The sequence below is a fragment of the Marmota flaviventris genome, chromosome 9 (assembly GCF_047511675.1).
Source record: "Marmota flaviventris isolate mMarFla1 chromosome 9, mMarFla1.hap1, whole genome shotgun sequence".
Lineage (NCBI taxonomy): Eukaryota > Metazoa > Chordata > Mammalia > Rodentia > Sciuridae > Marmota > Marmota flaviventris.
In genome coordinates this window covers 73777046-73802145 of record NC_092506.1, presented here as the reverse complement: position 1 = coordinate 73802145, position 25100 = coordinate 73777046, and the positions used below count along the sequence as shown (strand labels likewise).

Genomic DNA, 25100 nt, shown 5'->3' with positions numbered 1-25100 from the left:
CCACAACCAAAATGCCTAGAGAGCTTTTTATGATTATTATATTATAATCCTTTAATCTGCAAGCAGTATAATTTGTGATTTCAAAACCATGAAATCTGTTGAAAATAAAATAGCATGCTCAGGGGGAAAAATAGAGTAAATTTTATAGACTCTTCAAATTGTGACACAGGAGGTAGAGCCAAAATCATGGGCATAATCTCACCCCATGGGCATTTCCAGTTATTTATATAATAGAAAGCAGAGTGCCATCTCTTCACCCCACTGCACTCTGTCCTGCTGTCAACTCCTACAGCCACACCATTACATTACTACCCTACAGGGACTGAAAGCCTACTGTGACATTTTCCACAACCACTTTTATTCATTATCTCATGAAAAGCTTTTAAAATATTCAGAATCACTCAGAGTTTATGTTCTAAAATAAGTAGAATGAGTAACTAAGTATCAGTGGGGAGCCAGATCTAGGGAAGACCCCAAATAAGGCGATTTCCATTGATTTAAGCTGATGTAATAGAGAATAATTATGTCAATTTATAATCCAGAAAAAGAAAAGCTCTTTCTTCTTTTCTTTTTCTTGTAATAGTAATAACTACCCTTGAGGGAGCACTTAGGCTGAATCAGATACTATGTTATTTACAAGGATTATTTAATTTAGCCTTCAACCACCTAAAGATACTTGTATTATTCCTAATTGATAAGGAAATCAACATCTTCAGAGATAAGTAACCTGTCTAATATCACACAACTCATAAAATGGTAGAACCACACCAACCATTCAGAACAGATATTGGAAATGGTCTGGAGTTCCCAGTATGCATCATTTAGGTGAAAGAACATGGGAATATGGTTTGGGGATACCAGAGGGTTTAGGGAAGTATAGACAGAATAGGTATACTTGTGGGCTTGGGGTAATCACCATCAAATAAATATAAAAATATATAATACTTTAGCAAATATACAGACATACACTGCTGAGAATATGCAATATCTATCCTATGGTGGACTTCACTCCAGAAATTATGTGTTTCACCACTTCCACCCCTCTCTATCAACAATCAGGTCCCACCCTTATCACCATAACCTCCATCTACTCATGTTTGTAAATCTGGGCCTACATGGTATAGATCACAACAGATACATGCGCTATCTCTATGACCACTTATAAAGTTTACAAAAATTTAATAAATAATTTTTTTTATAAATACAACTGACTTCTGAGATTGAATTCCTTTGGACATAGCCTTTTTGGAACTCCTTGTACCTTGACATTTTTAACTGAACAAGAATAAGAATCTAAGACTTACTGAACATCTGCAAAAAAGAAAACTAGAGTTCCCTGTAGCAATCTGGGTGAATAAGAAGCAGGAGATTATGGATGATGGAAAGACTAGGGAAGAACCATGGAGATGCTGTAAGACTGAGAGCCAAATAGGACCTTTAAAAATTCCCCATTGGTGCAGTGACCAATTGGGCATTTTAAGAAATGGGATGTCTGATGTTTGAACTGAAAAGTATGTGCACTGATACAGTATAAGTCCTCCTCAGCCTACCCTGACACCTTCCACACACCTTCACATATGGAGGAAGGTTAGTGGAAGTTGAGCAAGACCCCCTTCCAAGTGTCATGTCTGGATTTACTTGAGCACAACACCACACTTGAGGCTCACATCCTACTTCCAATGGATACTGCTGGAAGGGACAACCCTTTTAAGAAGTTAAACTGTAACAGGAAGGAAAAATATGAGGAGGGAACTGAAGGGAGAAATGAAATCAAGAGAGGGCTTTTAAAGTTATTTATTTAATTGTGTTTTCTTCATAGGATGGATTGTAAAGATAAAATGAGATAAAGAATGTGGTTAACTTAGAAAAGTGTCTTTCACAATTAACTCCTCAATGTGTTATCTATTATTCTTACTTTTCTGCTGTTGTTTGAGAGAGGAGAGAGGAAGAGGAGTAAAAATAAGAAGCCAGGGAGGAGAAGAAAAGATTCAAGATCTCCTTACTCCTTTCTTGTCCTCTGAAGCATCTCCAAGTCCCGCTTCTGATCCACCAGTTGGTGCAGAATGGCTTCCCTCTTCTGGTTAGCAGCTGTTTCCAGCTGGTGCTTCATGTAATCCTGTTCCCGCTTTCGCTTTTCCACCAGCCAGTCAGTCTTTTTCTTACCAAAGATGGGCTCAGAGGAGTCCGGTTCAAACACAGGTAACTGAGAGGGTCTGTTCTTCATCTGAAATGGGAACAAACATATGCAGATTTTAATGCTATCATGGAATAAACTTTATGCACAACTCTGTAATATGGTAAAATACCAATACCTTACAGGAAGGTTCACACCCACCAAATGTGTAACACCAAGAGTGTCCATAATATTAGAGTATTTATATATTTTATGCTTTTGAAAAACTGTATAATTTTAAAATAATAATAATAATACTTGGCCCTTACCTGAGCATCCAAAGCTGTCTTGTAACACAGTGTTTCTTCCATTTTATCTTTTAAATATTTGGCTCTTTGTGCAGCAAGTCTGATATTTAAGAACAGGAGAAGGTGGGAGAAGTTTTAGAGTCTTTAACAACACAGATTCGCATCGTTGAAACATTTTCAGTCAAGTATTAATACTGAGACATCATAAATAAAAATTATTGTTTCATTATGGGATATTTCATCTTAAGAAAGAAAAAGTAGGGCTGGGGCCATAGCTCAGTGACAGAGTGCTTGCCTAGCATGTGTGAGGTGCTGGGTTCAATCCTTAGCACCATATAAAAAACTGAACAAATAAAGGCATCTGTCTATCTATAACTGCAAAAAAAAAAAAAAAGAAAGAAAGAAAAAGAAAAAGTAGTTCAAATCCATAGGCGAGTGGGCATCATGTAAACACAGGACAGATAGGATAGGTATAAGCAGGGGATAGAACCATATTGTCCAAATACTATTGAAACAGCAGCCCCCCCTTCTATACTACCCTGCCAATTCTTCAAAAAATCTAGATATGAAAGCAGTAAGGGACTATTCACCTATCAACTGATTTATTGTAAAAGTCCTTTTTAAGGAAAGTAATCCCTATTGTAAATTATAACTTCAGGAAACACATATGATCTATTAAGTGAGTACAATGGAACATTATAGAACATTTATAGAATATACTTTTCAGTCAATTGCTCTCCTGACTTTAGTAACAGAAATATGGGCCTCCCTCCCCTGTTTAGGCACATATGAACTCCATATACCTAACCCTATCCAAGGCCTCAGGTAATTTAATCAAGACCAATCAGATCTCTTTCCTGAAATTTGAAATTGAAACTAACATTCTCCAAGTCTGAGCTGGAAAAAAAAAAAAAAAAGAGTATGTCAACTAAGTATCTGTGTGTAAGCAGAGAGAAGGCCACTGTACAGGCCTTTTCAGTCTCTGGTTCCATTCCCTCCTGGGTTCCCATACATTTCTTCACTCAGTTTCCATGGGACACCCTAGTACTGGTGAGCAAAAAACATATAAAATGATACTCTATAATAATTATAGATTGGCAATCATTATTATAATCATAATGATGGATCTTTCATTATTGTAATTAGAATACCATCTAATTCTAATGAGGGTATTGACTGCTAACTGGATTAGCTTGTTGCTCAATTGATTATAGTGGTGCTAATAAAACTATCAATGCTGGTTCAATCTTACATAAAAATTCACACAGAAATTCTGAATCCATTTCACAGAGGACGTCTGGCTAGACTCACTCCTCTGTGAGCTGTACTTGTTCTAGGTGGTCCATCAACTCTCTGTTTTGTCTTTGCTTTATTTCCTTTTCCCGTCTGTTAGCCATTTGTCTCAAGAGACTTTGGGAATATTCCTCTTGCTTAATAGCATTAATCTCAGGACTAAGTGGCCGTTTATCAAACAGGAAGGATTTCTAGAATGAAAGAAAAGCAATTTATTCATACTAGAACACAGAAAAATAAAGTTAATGATTCAGAAGAATAAAAATTAATGAGAAAGTATTTCTTACTTTCTAATATGCCAGCTAACATGTAAGAAACCTACATAACAACATGAGCACATTCGATAATCAAGCTGAGCTAATTGAGCTCAGAACCCCATTTCTGAGACAGAGATAAAAAAGAGTACCATGGAGTTGTCCTGAGCTAGTTTCTTAGAAGGAAGAAAGAATTCTGAACACCTTTAAAAGCATGAGCAAGCAGACAGAGGTGGTGTAAAGAGAGCACCAAGTATCTACTATGGGCCCAGCCATTCTAGACTTTCCAACAATGACAGAGTTCAGAGATCCTCAGGTTCATCCAGCCTGCATTCAGGTGCCAGAGACAAGTAAACATTAACAAGTAAACAGTTTTTCAAATGTAGCCTTTATCCTAGCAAGTGACTAGGTAGGAATAGGATTAGATCGGTTGTTTACTAAAGAAGGCTTTTCCTTGTAGAAGACTGAATCGCTTCCACTGTAAATACCAGTGGGATCTGTGTCCCATAAAGAAGGAACAGCAAGTGTGAAGACATCAGATGGAAACAAGTGAGGCATGTTCAATGAGCAGAAGGGAGGGCTATGTGGCTGAGGCACAGGGAGGAAGAAGTAGAAGTAGGCAAGTAGAGTTGGAGGAAGGTAGGGACATCTGGCAGGGTCTGATAGAGCAAAGCAAGTTCAGCTTTCAGTTCAATTCAGTAGGATTCCATAGAGGAATTAAATTCCTAGAGGAATTAAACAGGAGAGTGGTATGTTTGGGTTAAGAATTGTAAAAGATCATTTTGGCTCCTGTGTGGAGAACAGATGTTAGGAGAAGAAGATGCAAGACATGAGTCCGAGGAGAGACCAACTGAAGAAGCTGAACCTTATGATGTGTCTTTGACTGGGGTGGCAACATAAAAGATAAAGAGATTTGTGTTTTGTGGGTTGTTTAAAGAAATTTGTTTAGCTCACAGTTTTGAAGGTGGGAAGTCCAAATGGCATGGTTCTGGCTCTGGCATGTCCTACCTGGCTATTTCACCTCACAGTAGGAGCACAGGCAGGAAGAGGGAGGAATCATATGACAAGACAGGAGCCAGAGAGAAACTTAGAAGTCAGCCTAACTCTTTTATAACAACGTGTTCATATGAGAATTAACTCTAGGTCCCATGGGTACTACCTTGATTCCTTTCAAAGACAGTGTCCCAGTGACCAATTCCCACCAGGCCTACCAATTCTCAACATTGCCATGCTGGGGACCAAGCTTCCAATCCTGATCTCTTGGGGATACACTAAAACATATGCAAACCATAGATATGCAAACCAATGCTCTTCTGGAAGATGAACAGATCTGAACAGGTACTGAGTACATTTAAAAGGTAAAAGCAGCTGGACTTGAAGATGGTCGGATGTGGGAGACAAAGAAAGGGGAACCTGAGATCACTCCTGTGCATCTGGCTGGCTAGAGATGCCACTTACCAACTGGGGAAGCAAAGAACAGGTTGAGGAGGGGATCAACAGTTCTGTTCTGTTCTTTTTAAGATATCTAAAGATATACCAAAGAGGAGCTACAAAGTAGGCAGTAATAAATGTAATCTGGAATTTATATATAGGAAGCAAGAGAGATCATAGCTAAATGTCAAAAGCCCCATGCTCTCTCCCTCCCTCTTTGCTGCCCCTGACTGAAATGTTCTTCCTCCACTTACTTCTTTACCTAACTCTTATATGCAAGGAGTCTTCCCAGATCTCTGGGCTACACTAAGTGACTCGCCTGTTACTCATAGAAGGCCATTTTCAAAGATGTTATTACAGCAGTTATTATATCACACTCTTTTCTCTTTTAGTCCCTGTCTCCCCTACTAGACTGAGACCTCTTTAGAAAAGGGAACTTGTATTCCTAGCTGCCAGCACAGTGGCTGGCCTATAGGAGTTCCATAAATCTTGGATAAAGAAAATATATCTGATTAGATTTGTGTGCAGACTGTCAGACTACCTAGATAGTGATATAAAAAGAGAAAGAATCAGGCAGAGATGAAAGTAGGCACAACATGATTAAAAGCAAATCAACAGTGAAGCAGGTAGCTTCTTCCATCTGAAGCTGGCTTCTCAAACTTTAATGTACATACAGATATTCTAATGTAGATCCCCATTCTGGAAGTCTGGTATAGGGCCCTAGATTTTGCATTTCTAGCAATCCTGTCATGATGCTGGTTTTCTCTTTAGCTTCCAGGGCTGGACTTCAGTGTACTCCCCCCACCACCTGTCCTAGGACCTGATTGAGAATGGTTATAATTAACAAGAACTGCAGTTACTAGTAGTTACTCTACTATGACTCTGGATGATGTGGAGACAGACACTGGGAAGCACCCATCCTAGAAGAAAGTTTCAAGCCTATGGAGCCCACTTTTCAACTCTGTCACTTAAAAAAAAAAAAAAAAAAAAAAAAAAGTTACAACAGGCCTGAAGGTGTGGCTCAGTGGTAGAATACTTGCCCAGCATGTGGGGAGGCTCTGAGTTCAATCCCCAGCACCAAAAACTATTTTAAAAGGCACAACCTGCAATACAGGGAGTGGATCTGAAGACAGTTGGGGTAGCTGCTGTTAGCAACAGAAATTTCAAAAGGACTCTTACATAAAATTCAGGTTTCTCATTCTTGTGACTTCTTATAGCTTCAGCAACTCCAAGATTATAGGCAGCATTTTTCTGATTCTGTTCTCTAGCAGCCAGACTTTTAATCTATCATAAAACATTTTTTTTTACATTTTAATCGCAAATTGGAATACAGCCTTTAAAAATTTTAACATTATGATATTCATTTAATCCAACCATGAAAGAAACCTATTTGGAGGCAATGGTATTTTCTGATGTCTTCAGAGATTTAGAAAAGTGGGTTTGGGAGGTTTTTTTATTTCCTATTCTTGGACTTTAGGCACCATCACTACATGGCTCCTAAGAAGGAATGAAAGAATTCATCACAAATCAGGAGAGGGCAATCAGATCAATTATAGTGATCACAGAAATCTGGATAGAGCAAATATAATGGTGCCATTCTGTCCTTGCTCGCTTAAAATAGACCATGAATTTGAAAGGTAAAAGTTTTGACTAGATTTATATTTTATCATAAATCAAAGATAAAGCAATAAAACCTAGCAATTCCACCTTTAAAATTCAGTCCTTTTGGGGGCAAAAAACTAATGATACATGCAAGTATTCCACTACATGGATATCCATCCCAGTCTTATTTGTTATAGTTGAAATCTTGAACACTGCCTAAGTTTTAGTCCAGCAGTATATAAGTATATAACATATCAGATATGTTACAGAACAGGAGAAAATGATGGAATATTTTAAATGGAGTTTGATAATCATGTTCCACTATCCCACTTAAAACAGTTCTTTCACTGAGGTGTTGGACTACCTGGTGTTTGAAGAAAGCCTCCTGATCTTTCATTATTTGATGTTGCTGTATGAGTTGCTCTTCTTCTATTGCTCCCCTTCTCCTCTCCTCACTGTAGTACAACGGGAAATTCCGTTTTGCTCGTTGTAAACATACATAGCACATTTCCTACAATCCCAAATTTTAGGACAAATTAATTTTTTGCATTTTACTTTTTTGCCTTCACATTCCCTTCACAAGCTCTCCAAAGGCTGGGTGTGTCAAGAAACACACTTTACAAAAGAATATATTAGTGACAATTAGCAAAATGAGTAGACCCACAAATAATCAAAAGGATTTACTGAACTCTCAATCAGAAGTGTTTATTGCAACTGGAAAATAGAAAACATTTCCAGATCTTATTTCTGTGAAATAGTAGACTGTGATAGGTTTAGCACAGTCCAGGTTTGGGTCCTGAGTACTTGTGCCACACCCATATGTTATAATTAGGAAAGAGAGTCCCAGAACCATCTTTGAGAAACAGAAGTCAGAGGGAGATTCTAGGCTTTGTTTGTTTGAAGGCACTGTACCTGTCCCGCCCTTTTATGATCCTGGCAATCAGGGGCTAGGTCTGTTCTGGGCTTTGTTTCATTGTCATTTTTCAGAAAAGCTAAAGATGATGAGCTAAAAAAAATAATGCAATATTTATTAATGCTTAATGTACTCTGGCCTCGGAGCAATAACTTTAGAGGCAAGTATAAACATAAGACAAAGAAAAGTATCTGTTTTTCTCTAGAATAACTGTATATATCAAGGTTAAGAACTTATACTTTTTGTCAGTATAAGTTGGATTTGAATCCCAGCTTTTGTGTTTACAAAGTGACTGACATTGGACAAGCTGTGTCATCTTGCAAAGTCTCAGTTATCAATTCTGCATAATATAGATAAAATGTATTCATTCCACAAAAATGTACTGAGTTGTTTACCAAATGTGCACCATTCTAGGTACAGGAATAGCAAAACACACACTCTCTCTCTCTGTGTCTCTCTCTCACACACACACACACAATCCCTGTCCTTGCTGAATTAACATCCTGATGGGGATACTCAGGCAGTAGGATAAATAATTGAACTCTGTGGTGTGTCCCAGGACAACTAATGCCATGCAATGCTGGAGAAATGGAGTGTGAAATCATAAACTGTATGACCTGGGAAGTTCTCACCAAGGCTATATTTGAATAAATACTTGCAAGAAGTGAGAAACAAGGTAGATATATCAGATTCAAAACTCATTTCAAAAGAAAGAAATGAGTACAAAGTCCTGGAGGTGAGAGTGTACCTGTCTCAGTGTGGCTGGAGGGAGATGACTTAGGGGCCAGAAGTAGGAGAGAAGTCAGAGACCTGGTAGGAGGTTGAAGGTCCAGATAAGAACACTGACTGGTTAGCTTGAGTAAGAAAGGGAAGCCATGGAGGGTTTGGGAAAGTAGATGAAGCCACCTAATTTTCACAGGATTTCTTTGGCTATTGTTGAAAATAAACTGAATAGGAGGAATGGCAGAAGTGAGAGAGCCATTAGGAGACTGTTCCAATAAAACGAGAAAGAGAGACCAGCTGGGACCATGGTGGTAGCAGCAGAAATGATAAGAAGTGGATGCATTCTGGCTGTGTTGAAGGTGGAGTTGACTAAATTTTCTAACTGAATACAAGTGCTTTTGCTTCCTTCCCACGCCACTGGCAAAGAACAATTCCTGCTACAATCTCCTGATCAAGGGTCAGAAACACAAGTTTTATTCTGTGTTTTATCCCACAGACTCCAGAAACCTTCTCAGAAACCAACAACTAAACCCACACCAGACAAGGATATGGTGTCTAGCATGGTCCAGGTGGCCCGGAGCAAGGGCTTTAAATATTAATACAAATATTTGCCTAGGGTTTGTAACTGTGCATCCTGAATGTTATGACAACCACCTAACAGCAAGGCACATATAGGAATTCTCAAAGCAAAACTGTCAAGCATTTAAAGTCCTCCAGAGCCAAGATAGCACCTCTGTTGGCAGACCCAACAAAAGAGGTCATTTATACCCAAGGAAATAATGAAGCAACTGATGACAAATAAGAATTTTCAACAAGCATATTTAAAATTCACAGAAATATTAGAGAAACTGGAAAGAGCAGACCAATAATAAAAAGAAAACCAATTAGTCACTAAAACAGAGACCCTGTGCCTAATAAAAGAAAAAGTAGGCCCAAATCTTCACCATGTCAGCTAAGGAATTGACTTCCTTAACAAGACTCCTAAAGCACAAGAAGTAAAATCAAGAATCAATAAATGCGATAGATTCAAATTAAAAAGCTTCTTCTCAGCAAAGGAAACAATCAATAATATGAGGAGAGAGCCTAAAGAATGGGAGAAAATCTTTACCACCTGCACTTCAGATAGGTATATAAAAGACTCAACACCACCCCCCGAAAAAAAAAACCAATCAATAAATGGGCTAAAGAACTGAACAGATACTTTTCAGAAGAAGAAATACAGTTAATCAACAAATATATGAAAAAATGTTCAACATCTCTATCAATTAGAGAAATGCAAATCAAAACTACACTGAGATTTCCTCTCACTCCAGTTAGAATGGCAATTATCAAGAATACAAGCAACAATAAATGTTGGCGAAGATGTGGGGAAAAATGTTCACTTATACATTGTTAGTGGGACTGCAAATTGGTGTAACCACTCTGGAAAGCAGTATAGAGATTCCTCAGAAAACTTAGAATGGAACCACATTTGATCCAGCTATCCCACTCCTCAGTTTATACCCAAAGGACTTAAAATCAGCATACTACAGTGACACAGCCACCTCAATGGTTATAGCAGCTCAATTCACAATAGCTAAACTATGAATGCCCTGCAGTAGATGAATGGATAAAGAAACTGTGGTATATATACACAATGGAATATTACTCAACCTTAAAGAAGAATGAAATTATGGCATTTACAGGTAAATAGATGGAGTTGGAGAATATCATGCTAAGCAAAGTCAGCTAATCCGCAAAAACCAAAGGCCAAATTGTTTTCTCTGATATGCAGATGCTAATTCACAAATATGGGAAATGGGGGGGGTTGGAAAGAATAGAGGTCCTTTAGATTAGGCAGAGGGGAGAGAAGAAAGGGGAGGGTGTCTGGTAGTGGAAAGAATAGTAGAATGAATCGAACATTAATACCCTATGTGCATATATGACCGGTGTGATCCTAAATCAAGTACAACCAGAAGAATGAGAAGTTACACTCCACTTATGTATGATGTGTCAAAATGCATTCTACTGTCATGTATAACCGATTAGAAAAAATTTTTTAAATAGAGAAAACATTGTATTTTATATTAATTTCACTAAAATAAAATATAAGGTAATATATTATATAAATTCTTTTTTAGTCTTTTCTCTTACCACATCTGTAAATTCTAGAGGTCTATATCTTATGAAAATTTTTATCTTTCCAAATGTTGCATGTAATAAACACTTTGCAAATATCCAAATTAAATTGAAGATATGTTCATATATTATTTGAAGTAGAATGTATTATTGTTTCAAGTAATATATATGTAAACATTTTCCAACATTGTCAAAGAAACATTATAGTAATTTTTTATTCTGTCTGTGCAAAATGTAATTGAAACAGTAATGACTTGTAAAAGCCAAATTATTACTTATACTAATAAAAAACAATAGTATTTAAAAAAATACACAATATATAGTAATAAAATATATGATGTATAAAAATAATATATATCATACATCTTTATATATAATTATATATTATACATTTGTACATGTAAAATTTATTATGTATAAAATAAGTGTATATGTATAAAATTATTATAAATAATTATTAATTATTATAAATAATTGTTTATAATTATTATTAAAATATTATGGTAAAATATATAATATATAAAATAATGTATTTTATACATTTTTAACTCAATGAAGGGAATATAAATAAGTAAACTAGCCCATCTAATTCTATATTTCTTCACTTGAAAATACAACTGAGAACATCACCTAAAAAATAGCACAGAGAGGGGCTGGGGTTGGGACTCAGACCCAGAGACTTGCCTAGCATGCGTGAGGCACTTGATCCTCAGCACCACATAAAAATAAAGTAAAGGTTTAAAAAAATAGCACAGAGAATAAAGAAAATATTTTTAAAATAAGTTTAGAAATAAAGAACCAACTCAGAAACTCAAATATACATTTAATAGGAGTGCTGAATTAGGAAAGAAAGGAAATATTAAAGAATGCTATACTAGAAGATAATGGCTAAGAATTTTCCAGAAAGTCATGATTCCTACACAAAGAGTAAAAATGCAGAACATTACAAAAGAAGATTCTGAAAAGCTACAACAGAGAATGACAACCAGACTGACTCAGACTTCTCATGAGGACAACTGCCAGAAGAAAATGGAGCAATGTCATTAAAGTGCAGAGGGAAAATAACTACGAACCAGCATTCAAGAGTGACAACATACTAAGAACTTTTATAAGCGATATGAAGACTAAGTGCATTAAAAAGAGAACTTTGCCAAAAGAACCATTACGAGACACACCTTAATAAGAAGAAAAGTGAACCCTGGGGAAAGAGCAGGGATATAATAAACAATGGTGAGGAAAGACATTGATTAAAACATGTGGCATTTCTAAATGCACATTGGCCATACAATATTTTTTAAAGTTACACACTTGAAAGCAAATTGGAATAAAAGTTCTAGACAAGAAAAATACAGGTTTGGAAGAGGGTGAAGTTTGGAAAAAATTCAAAGCATGCTAAGGAAATGTGATCATTTCAAGAGAAAACAGAAAAAGAAGAAGAAGAAAGTTAAATGTGTGGCAAATAAAAAACAAAATAATATGATAAAAATAGGTCTAAGTATACTAGTTTACAACTGAAAATTCAAGTCTGTATTGAGTTTTTAAAAATCCAAATTTTTTTAGAAGAATAACATAAAATAATAAAACACACATTAACAAAGATGAAAAAGAATGGCATAAAAAGAGTATTCTAGATAAATACTAACCAAATGTGCATTGTTAATTAGAACAGAATTTAAGGCAATAGGTTCAATGTGAGCAATCTGTAGACAATTTCTCATTACTGCTGCTCAGAGGACAATTTGGTAAAAACTTCTTGAGAATAATGGCAACCTGTGTCAAAGGCATGCAAAATGGGCTTGCCCTTCTCCCTCAGATTTAACTTTAAAGTTTCTATCCTATGGAATACTCAGATGTGTGCAAGGGATGATGTATAATTATAACTGTCACATTATTTATAATATTTAAAAAACTAGAAATACATCTAAATATCCAGCAAGAGATTGATTACACAAAAGGTTAATATTTTATTAGGATGATAAACAATCATTTGTTAATGTTATAAAATATATAAAGCCACGGGGAAGACTTTACCACTTATTGTTAAGTATAACAAAGTTTCATATAATATGATCTCAATTTTATTTAAAATGTATATGTTTCATATATATATATATACATATATATATATACATATATATATATATATATATATATATATATATATATACACATACACACACACACACACATACACACACATATATATAGTATGCATTGAAATGAAGGATATACACTAAAACGTTAACAATTTTCCTTGATGTAGAGGGATTAGGAGTGATATTTTGTGTAAATTTTGCTTTTCTCATCTTCTCAAAATTTTTGTGATAAACATGCATTATTTTAGCAATTATCACAAAATATTTTTTGGTTAACTTCTACAGGAAACTTTGACTAACAACTCCAAACTTACTTTTGTAGTCTTCACCACATGTATTATTCCCCTAGTGTCAGTTTTCCTACAAAACTATTAGTATTATAAAAGTGGCTTTATATATCTTTTGGTGTGTATTTTCAGTACATAGAGTAGTACCTAGCACACAGTAGTGCTTTATGTTTGTTGGATTGAACTAAATTCCCACTAGACATTTAATTCTCAATTATCTTTCATAACATGAAATTATTTTTTTAAATGCCTAGAGTTTTGAATGTGACTTTAGGATCCCACAATGTACATAAATTGCACTTATGATAGCTGATAAATTATAATACATTAATTAATTGAAAAGTGATAACAATGCAAGGTACATAGGTGCTTAATAAACACTTGAGTATAGTTGACTGATTTGAGGTCTTGAAAAGTAGCCTACTTGAAGAGAAAAGGATAAAATAGACATCTTTTGACATAATACCACAGGAAGAAGACAAAACCATGATAAATTGTAATATATTCATTCGTTTAAAAAATTGATACTGAGAACTAAAGGTGTTTGACAAACTTACTTTATTTTTGGCAAAAATAAGAAACTGTTAGATCAGAATATCTAAGCATTCAGAAAGCAGCAAGGGAAGTTTATTGTAGAGCTGGAAAATAGCTTCCCAGATCCATAAGGAAAGCCACATGTTCCCTCCTCCATGCTACTTTGTTTCTGCCTCTATCACAAGATTTTTCCCACTGAACTGTCATCTCTCATTCTAGGTATGTCTGGCTTTCCCACTAGATTGTGACCCTTGGTCATCTCTATTATCCTCAGCACCTAACACACAGAATGTTCTCATTAATAGTGGATAAAAGAATAAATGAGCAATTATTAAAATTCCTTGCACCAAGAAATACCTCGAAATTACATTTACTTAAAAGCCACAGAAAAAGAATGTTGCCAGGGGCGGTGGCAACTGCTGCTGTAATCCCAGCAGGCTGAGGCAGGAGGATTGCAAATTCAAAGCCAGTCTCAGCAATTTAGCAAGGCCCTAAGCAACTTAGTAAGAACCTGTCTCAAAATTTTTAAGAAGTGGAGGGAGGACTGCGGATGTGACTCAGTAGTTAAGTGCCCCTGGTTTCAATCCCCAGTACCAAAAACCAAAAATATCAGTGCAGTACCTTCTAGAGATTACGTTCGTCCCACCATTCCCACCATGGTCAAACTGGTCTGGCAAGCTGGTTGATTTAGTTGGGAACATAATTTGTTTATCTCGAATTTTCTTGGGTGCCAAGGTTTCTGTAGAATAAAAAGCAAATGGAAGTGAGTTTTCTTTCAACTTTTTACCAAGACAAATTTCCATAAGATATCTATTCTGTTATCATTAAAAATGATTGTCCCTTGCCCTGTTGTGGTATTTTTAAAAAATGCTTTCACTGCATATATGCAAAAAGAGTACTGCTAGGCATTTAAAGACTACAAAGAGGCTAGTCTTTGCTCTTAAATATCACAATAGCTAACAATTGTACAGAAAAGTAATATATAAGCAAAGAAAGTGACAGCTTCTTTATTACACACTGACAGTGATGAGCCCCTTACATCATTGTGTAAATAGCAACTTAGTTTAAGGTTCTGATATGTTCAGAGAAGAGAGAAGCCACTTCAGAATCCATGATAAGAGTAGTTTTTATATAGGAAGTGATACGTGACTGAAGAGGGTGCCAAAAGGTGACAAGGACTGAGATGAGCTCAAGAAAAGGAAAGGCATTCCAGCTGGGAGGAAAAGAGTGAACAGGATACATTTAGGGCATACTAGGAGAACATACATAGGCAATTCTGCCCAAAGAAGTGTATAAAGGGAACAGAGGGGTAGGGTAGGAAAATGAAACCACAAATATCAGGCCAAAAGTTTACATGTGATTCTGTAAGCCACACTTTGAAAATTGACACCCACAAGCCAAAGTTTACCCATTAATATGTTTTGTTGGACCCAATCAGGCATTTTTTGTTTCAATATCAATTAGTTGTCAACATTCAGCAATTTTGTATCAAAGTCAGAATGTTTGCTTTTCTTGAAAAATCAGAAGATTTGATACTACTTGAACCACATTTTTACAAAGTACTAATATATTAGAGGAACAGTCCACAGGGCATGGTCTCTAGGACCCTTTCAAAATGTCTTCAAAGTCCTCAAATTATCTTCAAAAGCTTCAACCAAAACAACTTTTTACAACAAATTAAATGCATACACAGATAGGAGAATCCAGCTATCTTCTACCAACATTAAAGAGATAAAACTGCCACTTTTTTTTCCCATAAAAAGTGTTATTTATGTGTTTCCCTGCCTTCTTCTATACAGCCCACTTCATGCATTTGTTATGCCTTGTCCCTGCAGGCATCTGAGTTTTTATGCCTACAGAGATACAAAGAGATAATAGTCTAGAAGTCTGAGAGTCATGGGATCTAAGACACATAAAATGGTTAAGGTGAGATACAGGATTCCAGAAATAGAGGTTTGTTAGAGAAAAGAACACATTGATTATTCATGAATCTACCTATTTACATTGGGCATATGAGTTGCTAAGAAATATGGCTGGGCACACGAGTTGCTAAGAAATATGGCTGGGCACATGAGCAGTAAAGAGTGACAGATTATTCCCACAAATCATGGCCTACCCTTGACATCTCCTTTTTCTGGCTGGTCTTTCACCTTGCTCTTTGTTTGTCTATTCTCTCTACCTTCTTCTGCAATGGTCTCCATCGGTGGTTTGTTCTCCGTCTCTTTGTGCTCAATCCTAGGAAAAAGTCAAGATGCTTGTCCATTACACTGGACCTGGACTCTCAAACACTCGCTTGCTGAATCTGAAAAGAGCCCTCTTCCTCCTTCAAGTGAGTGAGTGTTCTGATTTGCTGAATACATGTCTTGAACTCACTCTCTTTGAGACTCATTCTGAGAGCCAACCAAGACCTGGACCCACTATACTGTGGGCTCAAAACAGCTTGTATATAAAGAAATTTCCTTGAAAGCCTCAGGTTAAGTTTTTGGTTTGGGTTTTAGTTTGAATTTGTCAATGTCCTTTTTAGTTCTGTAACTAGATATGAGGGTGATAGAGTTGTTGGCGGTTGTTGGATAACTTGAAGGCAAGAAATCACAAACAGGTAGACAGCATGCCTTATGCGAAGGACCTGAAAAGGTACACTGGGAGGGGAGGTGGTGTTCAGTTTGTGGTGTAGTTGTAGGTTCTTTGATCTCAAAGACCAAAGAATTAGGGATGGACTAGAATTAGGGCTACAGTGGTATTCTAAGTAAATTCAGGGGCCAAACTTCACATACATAAATACCAGCAAGCATTTTGAGTGTTTGAGTTCTCATGTCCACTTTTAGACTCTCAAATTGGCAAGCACTTCCATCTCTGTTTTTTGTTGGTTTGTTGGTTGGTTTGTTTTTACCCTCTGGAATTATTTTCCTCCTGGAGTGTATAAGCCAAAAATATGGCAAAGCCAGATTTTCCTTCCAAATGAATCAAAATAAAATGATTTTGAATTCATGAACTTATTTTCATTTATTTCTAGCATGGCTATTCATTACTTGGGTGGACATTTCACCTACAAGATGATGAGGGGGCTGGATTGACTACTCTCTAAGGCTTATTCTGGCCCTCATCACAGTTCTTAAGAGGTATGTATCAGACTAAGGTTGTGGCTCAGTGGCAGGGCACTTGCCTTGCACATGTGGAGCACTGGGTTCAATCCTTAGTACCACATAAAAATAGACAAAATAAAGATATTGCGTCCATGTATAATTTTTAAAAAAAAAAATTAATGAGATATGTGTCACAAGGCTCTTCCTGGATGGGGTTGCTCCAAATCAACAAATCAAGAAGAGGTCACAGACTCCAAATCTATGAGAAAACACTAACTCTGGAAAGCTGTTATTATCCACCAGAAATGCACAGTAGTTAATGTTATAGCAATTAAGATTAAGAAGATAATTAAGGACACATAATAAATGGGTGATAATCATACTGAAAAATAAAACCAAAGCCTCCTGACTCCCATTCTAATGTTCTGAGTAGTGCACCATGTTGCTTCCACTGTTTATATATTTTTTAACTAAATCAATTTAGAATCTCTATAAAATGGAGGAAATTATAACAGTTGCAGTGAAGAGTAAATTCGAGAACATTGAGAAAGTGCTTTAACAGTAAATGGCATCCAGTAGGTGCTATATAGTAACTGTTATTACTACTATCATTATTATCATCATCATCACTATTATAAACATTGTCAGCAGCAGACTTCAGCAACACCCACCATACCCCTTGGGTAAAGCTGTTCCCTGTTCTACCTTATCTTTTCAACCTGTTTAGTGGTAAGAAGAAGAGCTCAGATGGGAGATGGGCTAAGATGAGGGAAGAGAAAAGCAAAGGAAGAGGAAGTAGGGGAAATAGAGGGAAACCCAGCAGGGTCTGAGGTTTGTGGGGTCAGAATCTCCAGGTATTTGAGAGTAGTTTATAAAAGAAATAACTTGAAATTTATAAATTTCAAATTTTAGAAATTCTAAAGACCACTGTATACAAGAAACTCTTCTTTGCTGATTCTCTTGGGAATTTATTGTACTTATTTTAGTATGCTACTTCCTTATTTAAAAAAAAAAAAAAACTCTTTATGGGAATTCCCTTCAAAACTTTTTGTAGGCTATAGCATTTATTCAAAAATAATAACTGTATTTTATTCTGTTGTGTATATATATATATATATATATATATATATATATATATATATATACACATACATGTACATTAAAAGGAGTATGAGTTGTATAGGTTGAGAAATGCTGCCCAATCAGATCAACAGATGAGCAAGGAGAGTTGGTACCTAGAGAAACCCTCAGAGCAAAGTACTCACCTTGGAAACAAAAGGACACTACCAGGCCGCCTCTTCAAGGCCTCTCTGCTTGACAACACCGAGTCCACAGTGTTGGGCCTCTGCAGAACAGAGAGAAAGTTACACCTGAGCTCTCAAAGATGAGGCTACCATGATACTCTTTGGTTGTTTTGTTTACCATTTTAAAGTCCAGAGCTCAAAATCTAGTGTGGAATAATTTTATTCTTCAGAGTAGTCACGCAGGGTTATTCCAATGATGCTGCATTTTCTCAAACCATCTCCTCTTTGGAAATTCCTTTGACAACTGACACCTTCCTTTAGACATCCTTGAAGGGAGACTAGACTTCCTAAATTTATCGAGGAATTTTTGAGCCAGCTGGCTAATTCTACCTTTGATCCAAAAAACTCTAAAATATACAGTTTAGAAAAGGGTTTTGGAGTCAAGTGGGCTTATGTTCAAGTCCCTGCTGTGTGACCTTGGACACTAGGGTTGTGGGGATAATAATAGGTTCAAATTCATAGGATTTTCATGATGTGCTCTATGTGAGTTTATAATAAGCACTCAACAAGCAGCAGTTGTAATTATTACACTGTAAAATAACCACTTTATTACATCATCAGGATAGAATGATTCATGATTTTTTTTTTAGTACTTGGGATCAAACTTAGGGCATCACTCATGCCAGGCGAGTGCTTTACCATTGTGCCACATCCCTAGATCCAAAAATTATCATCATTTTTGAATGAATGCTACAGCCTTTAAAAGACTTCAAAGGGAGTTCCCATAAAGAGGTTTTAAAATAATCAAAAAGGAGCATCACTGAAATAAATATAAAAGCTCCCAAGAGGACTATTCCAGGACAATTCTCAGGTTTAAGTTACAGAACATTTGAGAATAAAACAACCAGCGTTCATAGAGTTAATGAACTACTTATGAGTTCTCTGGTTACTACAGTCAAACTGGTTGCTTTACAGCCAGACTTCTCAGCTCCTTTAATGTGCTGATGGGCTCTGGGCCTCACCACTCTGTGTCTATGACAGTGATTGATATAATCAGCAGTTCTCAATCTCTTTTGGCCTCCAAACCCTTTTATCAAATAATATCTTCTCAGGACTAGTTCTTTCAGAAAATGTTCCTTAAAAGTTATGCTTTAGAATTCAACAAGCCAAGTAAGATTTTATCTTCTGTCTTGTAAACATATAGTGAAGCTCTAAAGTTCAGTAGAATGCCTCAAGGTTAGAGATGAGCTAGCCACTTTGGCCTTGCTTACAGATTTGCAAATCTTGCCTTATGTTTTTGTGGAAATGACAGTTTTTTTTTTCATGTGTGTTTCTACTTTCTACACTCTTAGCAATCCTGTAAAAAACCCAAGTAGTGTAAAAAACACCAAGAGGCTCATTATATACAACCCCATCTCCCAAATCTCCATCCCAGAACTATATGAAGTGAGAAATGAGTAGAACTTAGCCATTTTCATAGACTCTTTTTTAAAAAATATAAATTTTTTTTAGTTGTTGATGGAATTTTATTTTTATTTATTTATATGTGGTGCTGAGAATTAAACTCAGTACCTCACACATGCCAGGCAAGTGCGCTACCACTGAGCTACAACCCCAACCCCCTAAACTTTCTTTTAAAAAAATCAGACTTTTGCTATATGCTATTCTGTGGTAATTCAATGAATCATGTCAATTCTGTTAGTTCTCTAAGAAGTACATAAGGCACAAATCCTGTGGATTGACTTTAAACTTTTACTGCTATGTCCAACTTGGCATAAATTTCATGCCAGACACTTAATTGTTAACAATGATGATGTCAGTTACAAAATTTCTTCTATGTATGGCAAATTAAAAGCTAAAGACACATTCCTATGACTTGAATTCAATTTTGTCATAGATTTTCTTTAAACTAAAAGAATATATGTAGCAAAACTAGGTAATGAGGAAGTCTGAGCTCAAGTCCCAGGGACTGCACCACCCGCACCCTGACCTCAGGGCTCCCACACAACCTCTGGCTCCCACTTTTCTCTTGTAAATCAGGATGATCATGCTATGATGCAGCTTTTATAATGTTTTGAGACAAATGAAATAAAATATGTGGAAGAACTTTTGAACTATAAGGTGCTATAAAATATCCAGAATTATGTTTCTATTACTGGTTATATTTCTCATTTGGCACTGACTCAAATTTAGTTTAAAGCTTCCTTGCCCTTCTTGTATTTTTCTCACAGAGTTAATCATCTATTGACAGGCATGTCCATGAACTTGGAGAAACTTACACTTAAAATATGTTAATATGTTTTTTCTTAATGATGTGACACCTAGATGATTCAGACCTACTGTTGGGAGAGGGGTTAGCAGAAGAAAACATTAATTTACGTTTGCTAGGGCTTTGATCAAAGTCCCACTTCCATCCATGTTACAAAGGAAGTCCTTATAAAATTTCATCTTCACTTTGCCATCTTTGATCACGAGGACCCCAATTCCTTTGAATGTAAACTCCACATTTTTTTTGATAGAAATGGATCGTGATAAAAAAAGTATTGTCTCCTTAACACATCCTTCCACTGTGTCCCTGTTAAATGGACTCTCCAGGGATATCATGATAAAATTAAGTGGAACAACTGGGATATCACCTAGAGGAGAAAAAGACAGTTAGGGTGGGAGAAAGGGAGTGGAGATTACAAACATACCATAGATACTCACAAATAATTATCTGATTCTCTCTTAGTACTCAATAATAGAATTGTCCATGTAAAATATTTATTTGTACCCAACGTGATATTATTATTGCAGACAACTAACACAACAGGTTAACACATATTAATCAGTACAATTTTCCCAAAAAGTATACTGTTTTATCTTCAAAAGAAGAATAATTAGCTTTCTAAACATCACTCTAGACAAGCTTTTGGTTTCTTTCTAGAAGACAGCAATAATTGCTCAGCTTCATCAGAGTTTTCTCAAGTTTTCAGCCCCCTTATCTCCCAGGCCATGCTGCAGTAATATTTGCATATCTCCTTCAATTATCATACCATTCTTAAATGATTATAATATCTCTAAAGTCTGTTTTGAAAAGATAGATTCAATAAAAGTTATCACACAAATGAAACTGGGTCTTATATATACATATAACTGAGAGATAGATAATCTCCAACTGGGTGAATTGAAGAAAGCTTTTCTTCCCTAATGATCCCATAATTGGCATTGCAAAAGAATAAGTTTATATCTAGTTTGAAAGGAAGCACAGGATCTATTTGACCTGAAGAGATGCAAGTCCCACAGTTAAGAAAAGGGGTAAAACCAAAAAAGCATCAAGATGATAAAGCCAAAGAGAGATAATAACAAGGCCCATTGATGGAGGAACAGGACAGAAATAAGATAATAATATTCTAAATGGTCATTCTGTAAAAACATGAATTAGATTTTCAAATGTCTAGTATTGCTGAGTAACAAGGGTTAAAGCTCTACAAGACAAAAGCTTCACTATACTAGTGACTATATTGTGTCTCCCTCACAATTTAATAATTCTACTCTACCTCCCTCCATTTATTTCTGTTTTTAAATATAAATTTCTTAAGAGAAAGCCAGATTTCCTGCCTCTGGATTCTCCCTCCACTCCCCTCACCTCTCTGCAGTCTATCTTCCAGTGCTCTCATCTCAATAAAGACACTATCTCTCATGAGAGACAAGCCAAAGGATACTTGCAAATCTCATCTCTCCTGTCTTCTCTGTAACTCCTGATGCCTGCACTCTTTTTTCTCATACCTATGACATCACGCTTGCTTCTCTGGTTTCCTTCTCCTTGGTCTCCTTTGCTGGCTTCTCTCCTCTTCTACTCCTTATTATACTTAGGGTTTGGGGTTTGGTTTATTAATTTATTTTACAGTATTTTGTTCGTATCTGTGTCATCTTATTTTATATCCTTTCTCCTAGGTAAACTTATTCAAATCTTGATCTCTGGTCTTCACCTTTCTCCTAAGCTCTGGAATTATCTCTACCTAAATATCCCTAACAAGAATCAAAACTTAGCATGTCCCAAAGCAAATGCATTGTTTTATCCACCATCACCACCACCACCACCTGCCTTTCATCTTCATTTCCTATGGTGATTAACAGCATTAGCATCCATCTGTTCTCCAACCAAGAAATCAGTTGTCCTAAATACCACTCCACCTCTTGCTATCCATTTCTCTCAATCAGCCCTGTCTGTTCTACATCTGAAATGTCTCAGGAATAGAACCCCTCATTTCCCTCCTGATGTCACTCCCTCCATTCAAGCTTTTATCTTATTTCACCATAATCAAAAGAGCTACCTTCCCAAACTAAAAACTGGAACAAAACTGAAAATTCTCTGCTCAAAACCTTTCAATGGCTCTCAGTGCCTACAGGATAGATTCTTAAGTCGTTATAATAACACAACTATCTGCCATTTTTATCTTACTGCTCTCCTTCTGCTCCTACTCAGATATGCCCATTACTTCTTTAATGGGCTTTACTCTTTCCCATATTCTTGACTTGTTCACACCAGTCCTGGAACTGGAATATCTTCCCATAGCTTCTCTGCCAGCAAAAGCCTACTATCTTTTTTTTTTTTTTTTTTAGTACTGGGGATTGAATACAGGGGCACTCTGCCACTGAGTTACATCCCCAGACATTTTTGGTATTTATTTTGGGACAGGGTCTTGATAAGTTCCTAAGGCTTTACTTGAACTTGTGGTCCTCTTGCCTCAGCCTCATGAGTTACTGGGATTACAAGTATGGACCACCACACCCCACCATCTTTTAAGCCTCCTCACATGTCATCTTAAACCACGCTTCCCCAAGCAAAGCTGGGCATGATCTCTTCTGGGCTCCCATAGTGTCCAATCCCTTTCTGATCAGTGCTGCTCCCTGATCCTGGTGCTGGGGATTGAACTCAGCATTCTACCACTGAGCTACATCCCTAGTCCAGTGCTGCTTTTATAACATTTAATCATGCTGCATCATTTGCTAGTATATACTTATCAGCTATGATAAGATCTTGAGTGCTTCAAAGCAAAAACCACATCTTACTAATCATTAAAAACGAGTAAATGTTTGATTAGTTATCTGATTGATGAATGATAAGGAATCATAACACCAAAGCTAAACTGTAGACAGAAATGTTCTTTTGAATGACTTCAGTTCATTACATTTCATTAATTCCAAAATTCTTCACCCTCTAAAAAATTAATTCTAAAAAAGTTAATTTTTTCACTATATTAAAATATCAAAGATGGAAAATAAGTTCTAAATCTAAGGCACCATTGTTTTCGCAAAAAAAAAAAAAAGAAGAAGAAGAATAAAAGGAAAAAATGACTTTATCTTCAATTCCTTTGGTAGGTTTTTGATGAAATATATTTCTTCTGTTATAAATTTTAGGCAAAAATGGCTTTAAAGTTTATCAAACCCACTGTAGTGAATATATTCTAAGTACAGTGTGTTGGTATTTTGTTTTTTCATCAGGAAAGCCATATATTGAAAATTATAATTTTCAGAAAGTTATAGTTTTTCACCTCTGTCAAGGGGGATAGAACACATCTCCGTTTATCCATCTCTGAGTCTGATGCAGGAGGAGATAATAAGTGAGGTCAAAAGGAACACAGCTGGGAATCAAGAAGTAAACCCCAAAGTTTGCTAACCAATCATGGCATGACACCCACATGCTACAGCTAGATACCTGTCCTGTGGAAGGGATTGTGTCTTTTTTGTTTACCATTATAGCTCAAGCACCTGCAACAAGGCTTGATACATAGTTGGCGCTCAGTAAATGTTTGCAGAAGGAAGACTGTTTTTTTTGTTTGTTTGGTTAGTTTTGGTTTTGTTTTAGTTTTTGTTGTTTGCAGTCCTAGGGATTGAACCCAGGACTTCACACATGCCAGGAAAGTGCTCTCCCACTGAGTTACAGTCCTAGCCCCCAGAAGGTTGGATTTCAGGATATGAAAAAGGTATAGAAGTTATGCATAAAATATGGAATTATTCAACTTCTAGATTTGTATAACAATAATTTAAGTTATATATGATAGAATCACATTTATTTAACTTTTTCACAGCTAATACTGACTCTAATCCTGCCAACTGGAGACCCTAATTAAATTTCTCTTTATTATAATCACTCTACATTTCTTTGGATCTGAAATACAAATAAGAGTCTATACAACTCTGTGGCATGGTTTTCAGGTAAATTTGCCTTCATATCCCATCACCTATTCTCATACCTGCCTCTTAAGTTACTGGGGTTTAAAATGACCTGCAGAAAGACACTATCATATTCCCATCCCAGTCACTACCAAAGGTACCATGTGAAATGTGAGTCCCTCAAACTAGAAACCAATGAAGCAGCACTGGCCAAGCTTTGCTCTTTCATTTTTATCCCAGGCCAATAACATTCTGGGAAAGTCTTAAATATAATATGATTTACCAGGAGAATAAATTTTGTTTTGACTGAGCCCATGAGTCTGCAATAACTTCTCTGCCATGATAAACACAGGCCTCTGAATTAGAATAAACTTGTTTCCCATTTCAAGCTTTTGTCTCGTGAAAGTGAAAGTTCCAAATCCTGAAATATGAACTCCCTGAAAGAAAGAAAGAAGAGGGAAAAAAGCAATAAACATAATTAATTGAAGGAGTAAAGAAAAATAGTCCTACTGTATCTAAACTCATGAAGAGAATTTAAGCTTAGGCCTTAAAAATCCAATAATCTCTACAACCCTTATAGCAGCTGTAGCATTTTAAGATTCTAAATTTCCAAATAAATTTAGTCTAAAGTGTAAATATATTGATCCATAATGTTTTTCAGACATCAGATGTCTCATCTCCATATCATGAAAAGGCTGTGAGGATTATGAAAAATTGCATTAAAGCCTTATCTTTTTGAAATCTATATCTAAAATTACTCTTGTCCTAAATTGGTATGACTTTTAAATTTTAATCACTTGCCATTTAAGGCTTCTCATTCTTTCAGATTTTATGTCTCCTACTTAAAAGCAGACAACCCAGCATTCAAGGCATATGCTGCAATGTAGTGTGGTCTTGGCTGACAGATAGTAGCAAATGTTTTTGGCCCTCAAACTAGGTTTT

At 36.1% G+C, this 25100-nt stretch overlaps 1 protein-coding gene across 2 annotated transcripts in view; it reads right to left on the bottom strand.

Moving 5' to 3' along the window:
• Window positions 1-25100, bottom strand: part of Ccdc81 (coiled-coil domain containing 81) — a 38399-nt gene that overhangs the window by 5674 nt on the left and 7625 nt on the right. Inside the window, exons 3-13 of one of the 2 annotated variants that reach the window (XM_027942780.2) lie at window positions 24442-24595; window positions 20379-20635; window positions 18021-18100; window positions 15789-15907; window positions 14294-14411; window positions 7914-8007; window positions 7366-7512; window positions 6579-6683; window positions 3733-3905; window positions 2443-2521; window positions 2004-2224 (exon numbers count right to left, since the gene is read on the bottom strand). In XM_027942780.2, coding sequence (XP_027798581.2) covers window positions 2004-2224; window positions 2443-2521; window positions 3733-3905; window positions 6579-6683; window positions 7366-7512; window positions 7914-8007; window positions 14294-14411; window positions 15789-15907; window positions 18021-18100; window positions 20379-20635; window positions 24442-24595 — 1547 coding nt within the window. Of the gene's footprint in view, window positions 1-2003; window positions 2225-2442; window positions 2522-3732; window positions 3906-6578; window positions 6684-7365; window positions 7513-7913; window positions 8008-14293; window positions 14412-15788; window positions 15908-18020; window positions 18103-20378; window positions 20636-24441; window positions 24596-25100 lie in introns of both variants that reach the window. The other variant, XM_071617158.1, reaches the window with a different exon arrangement.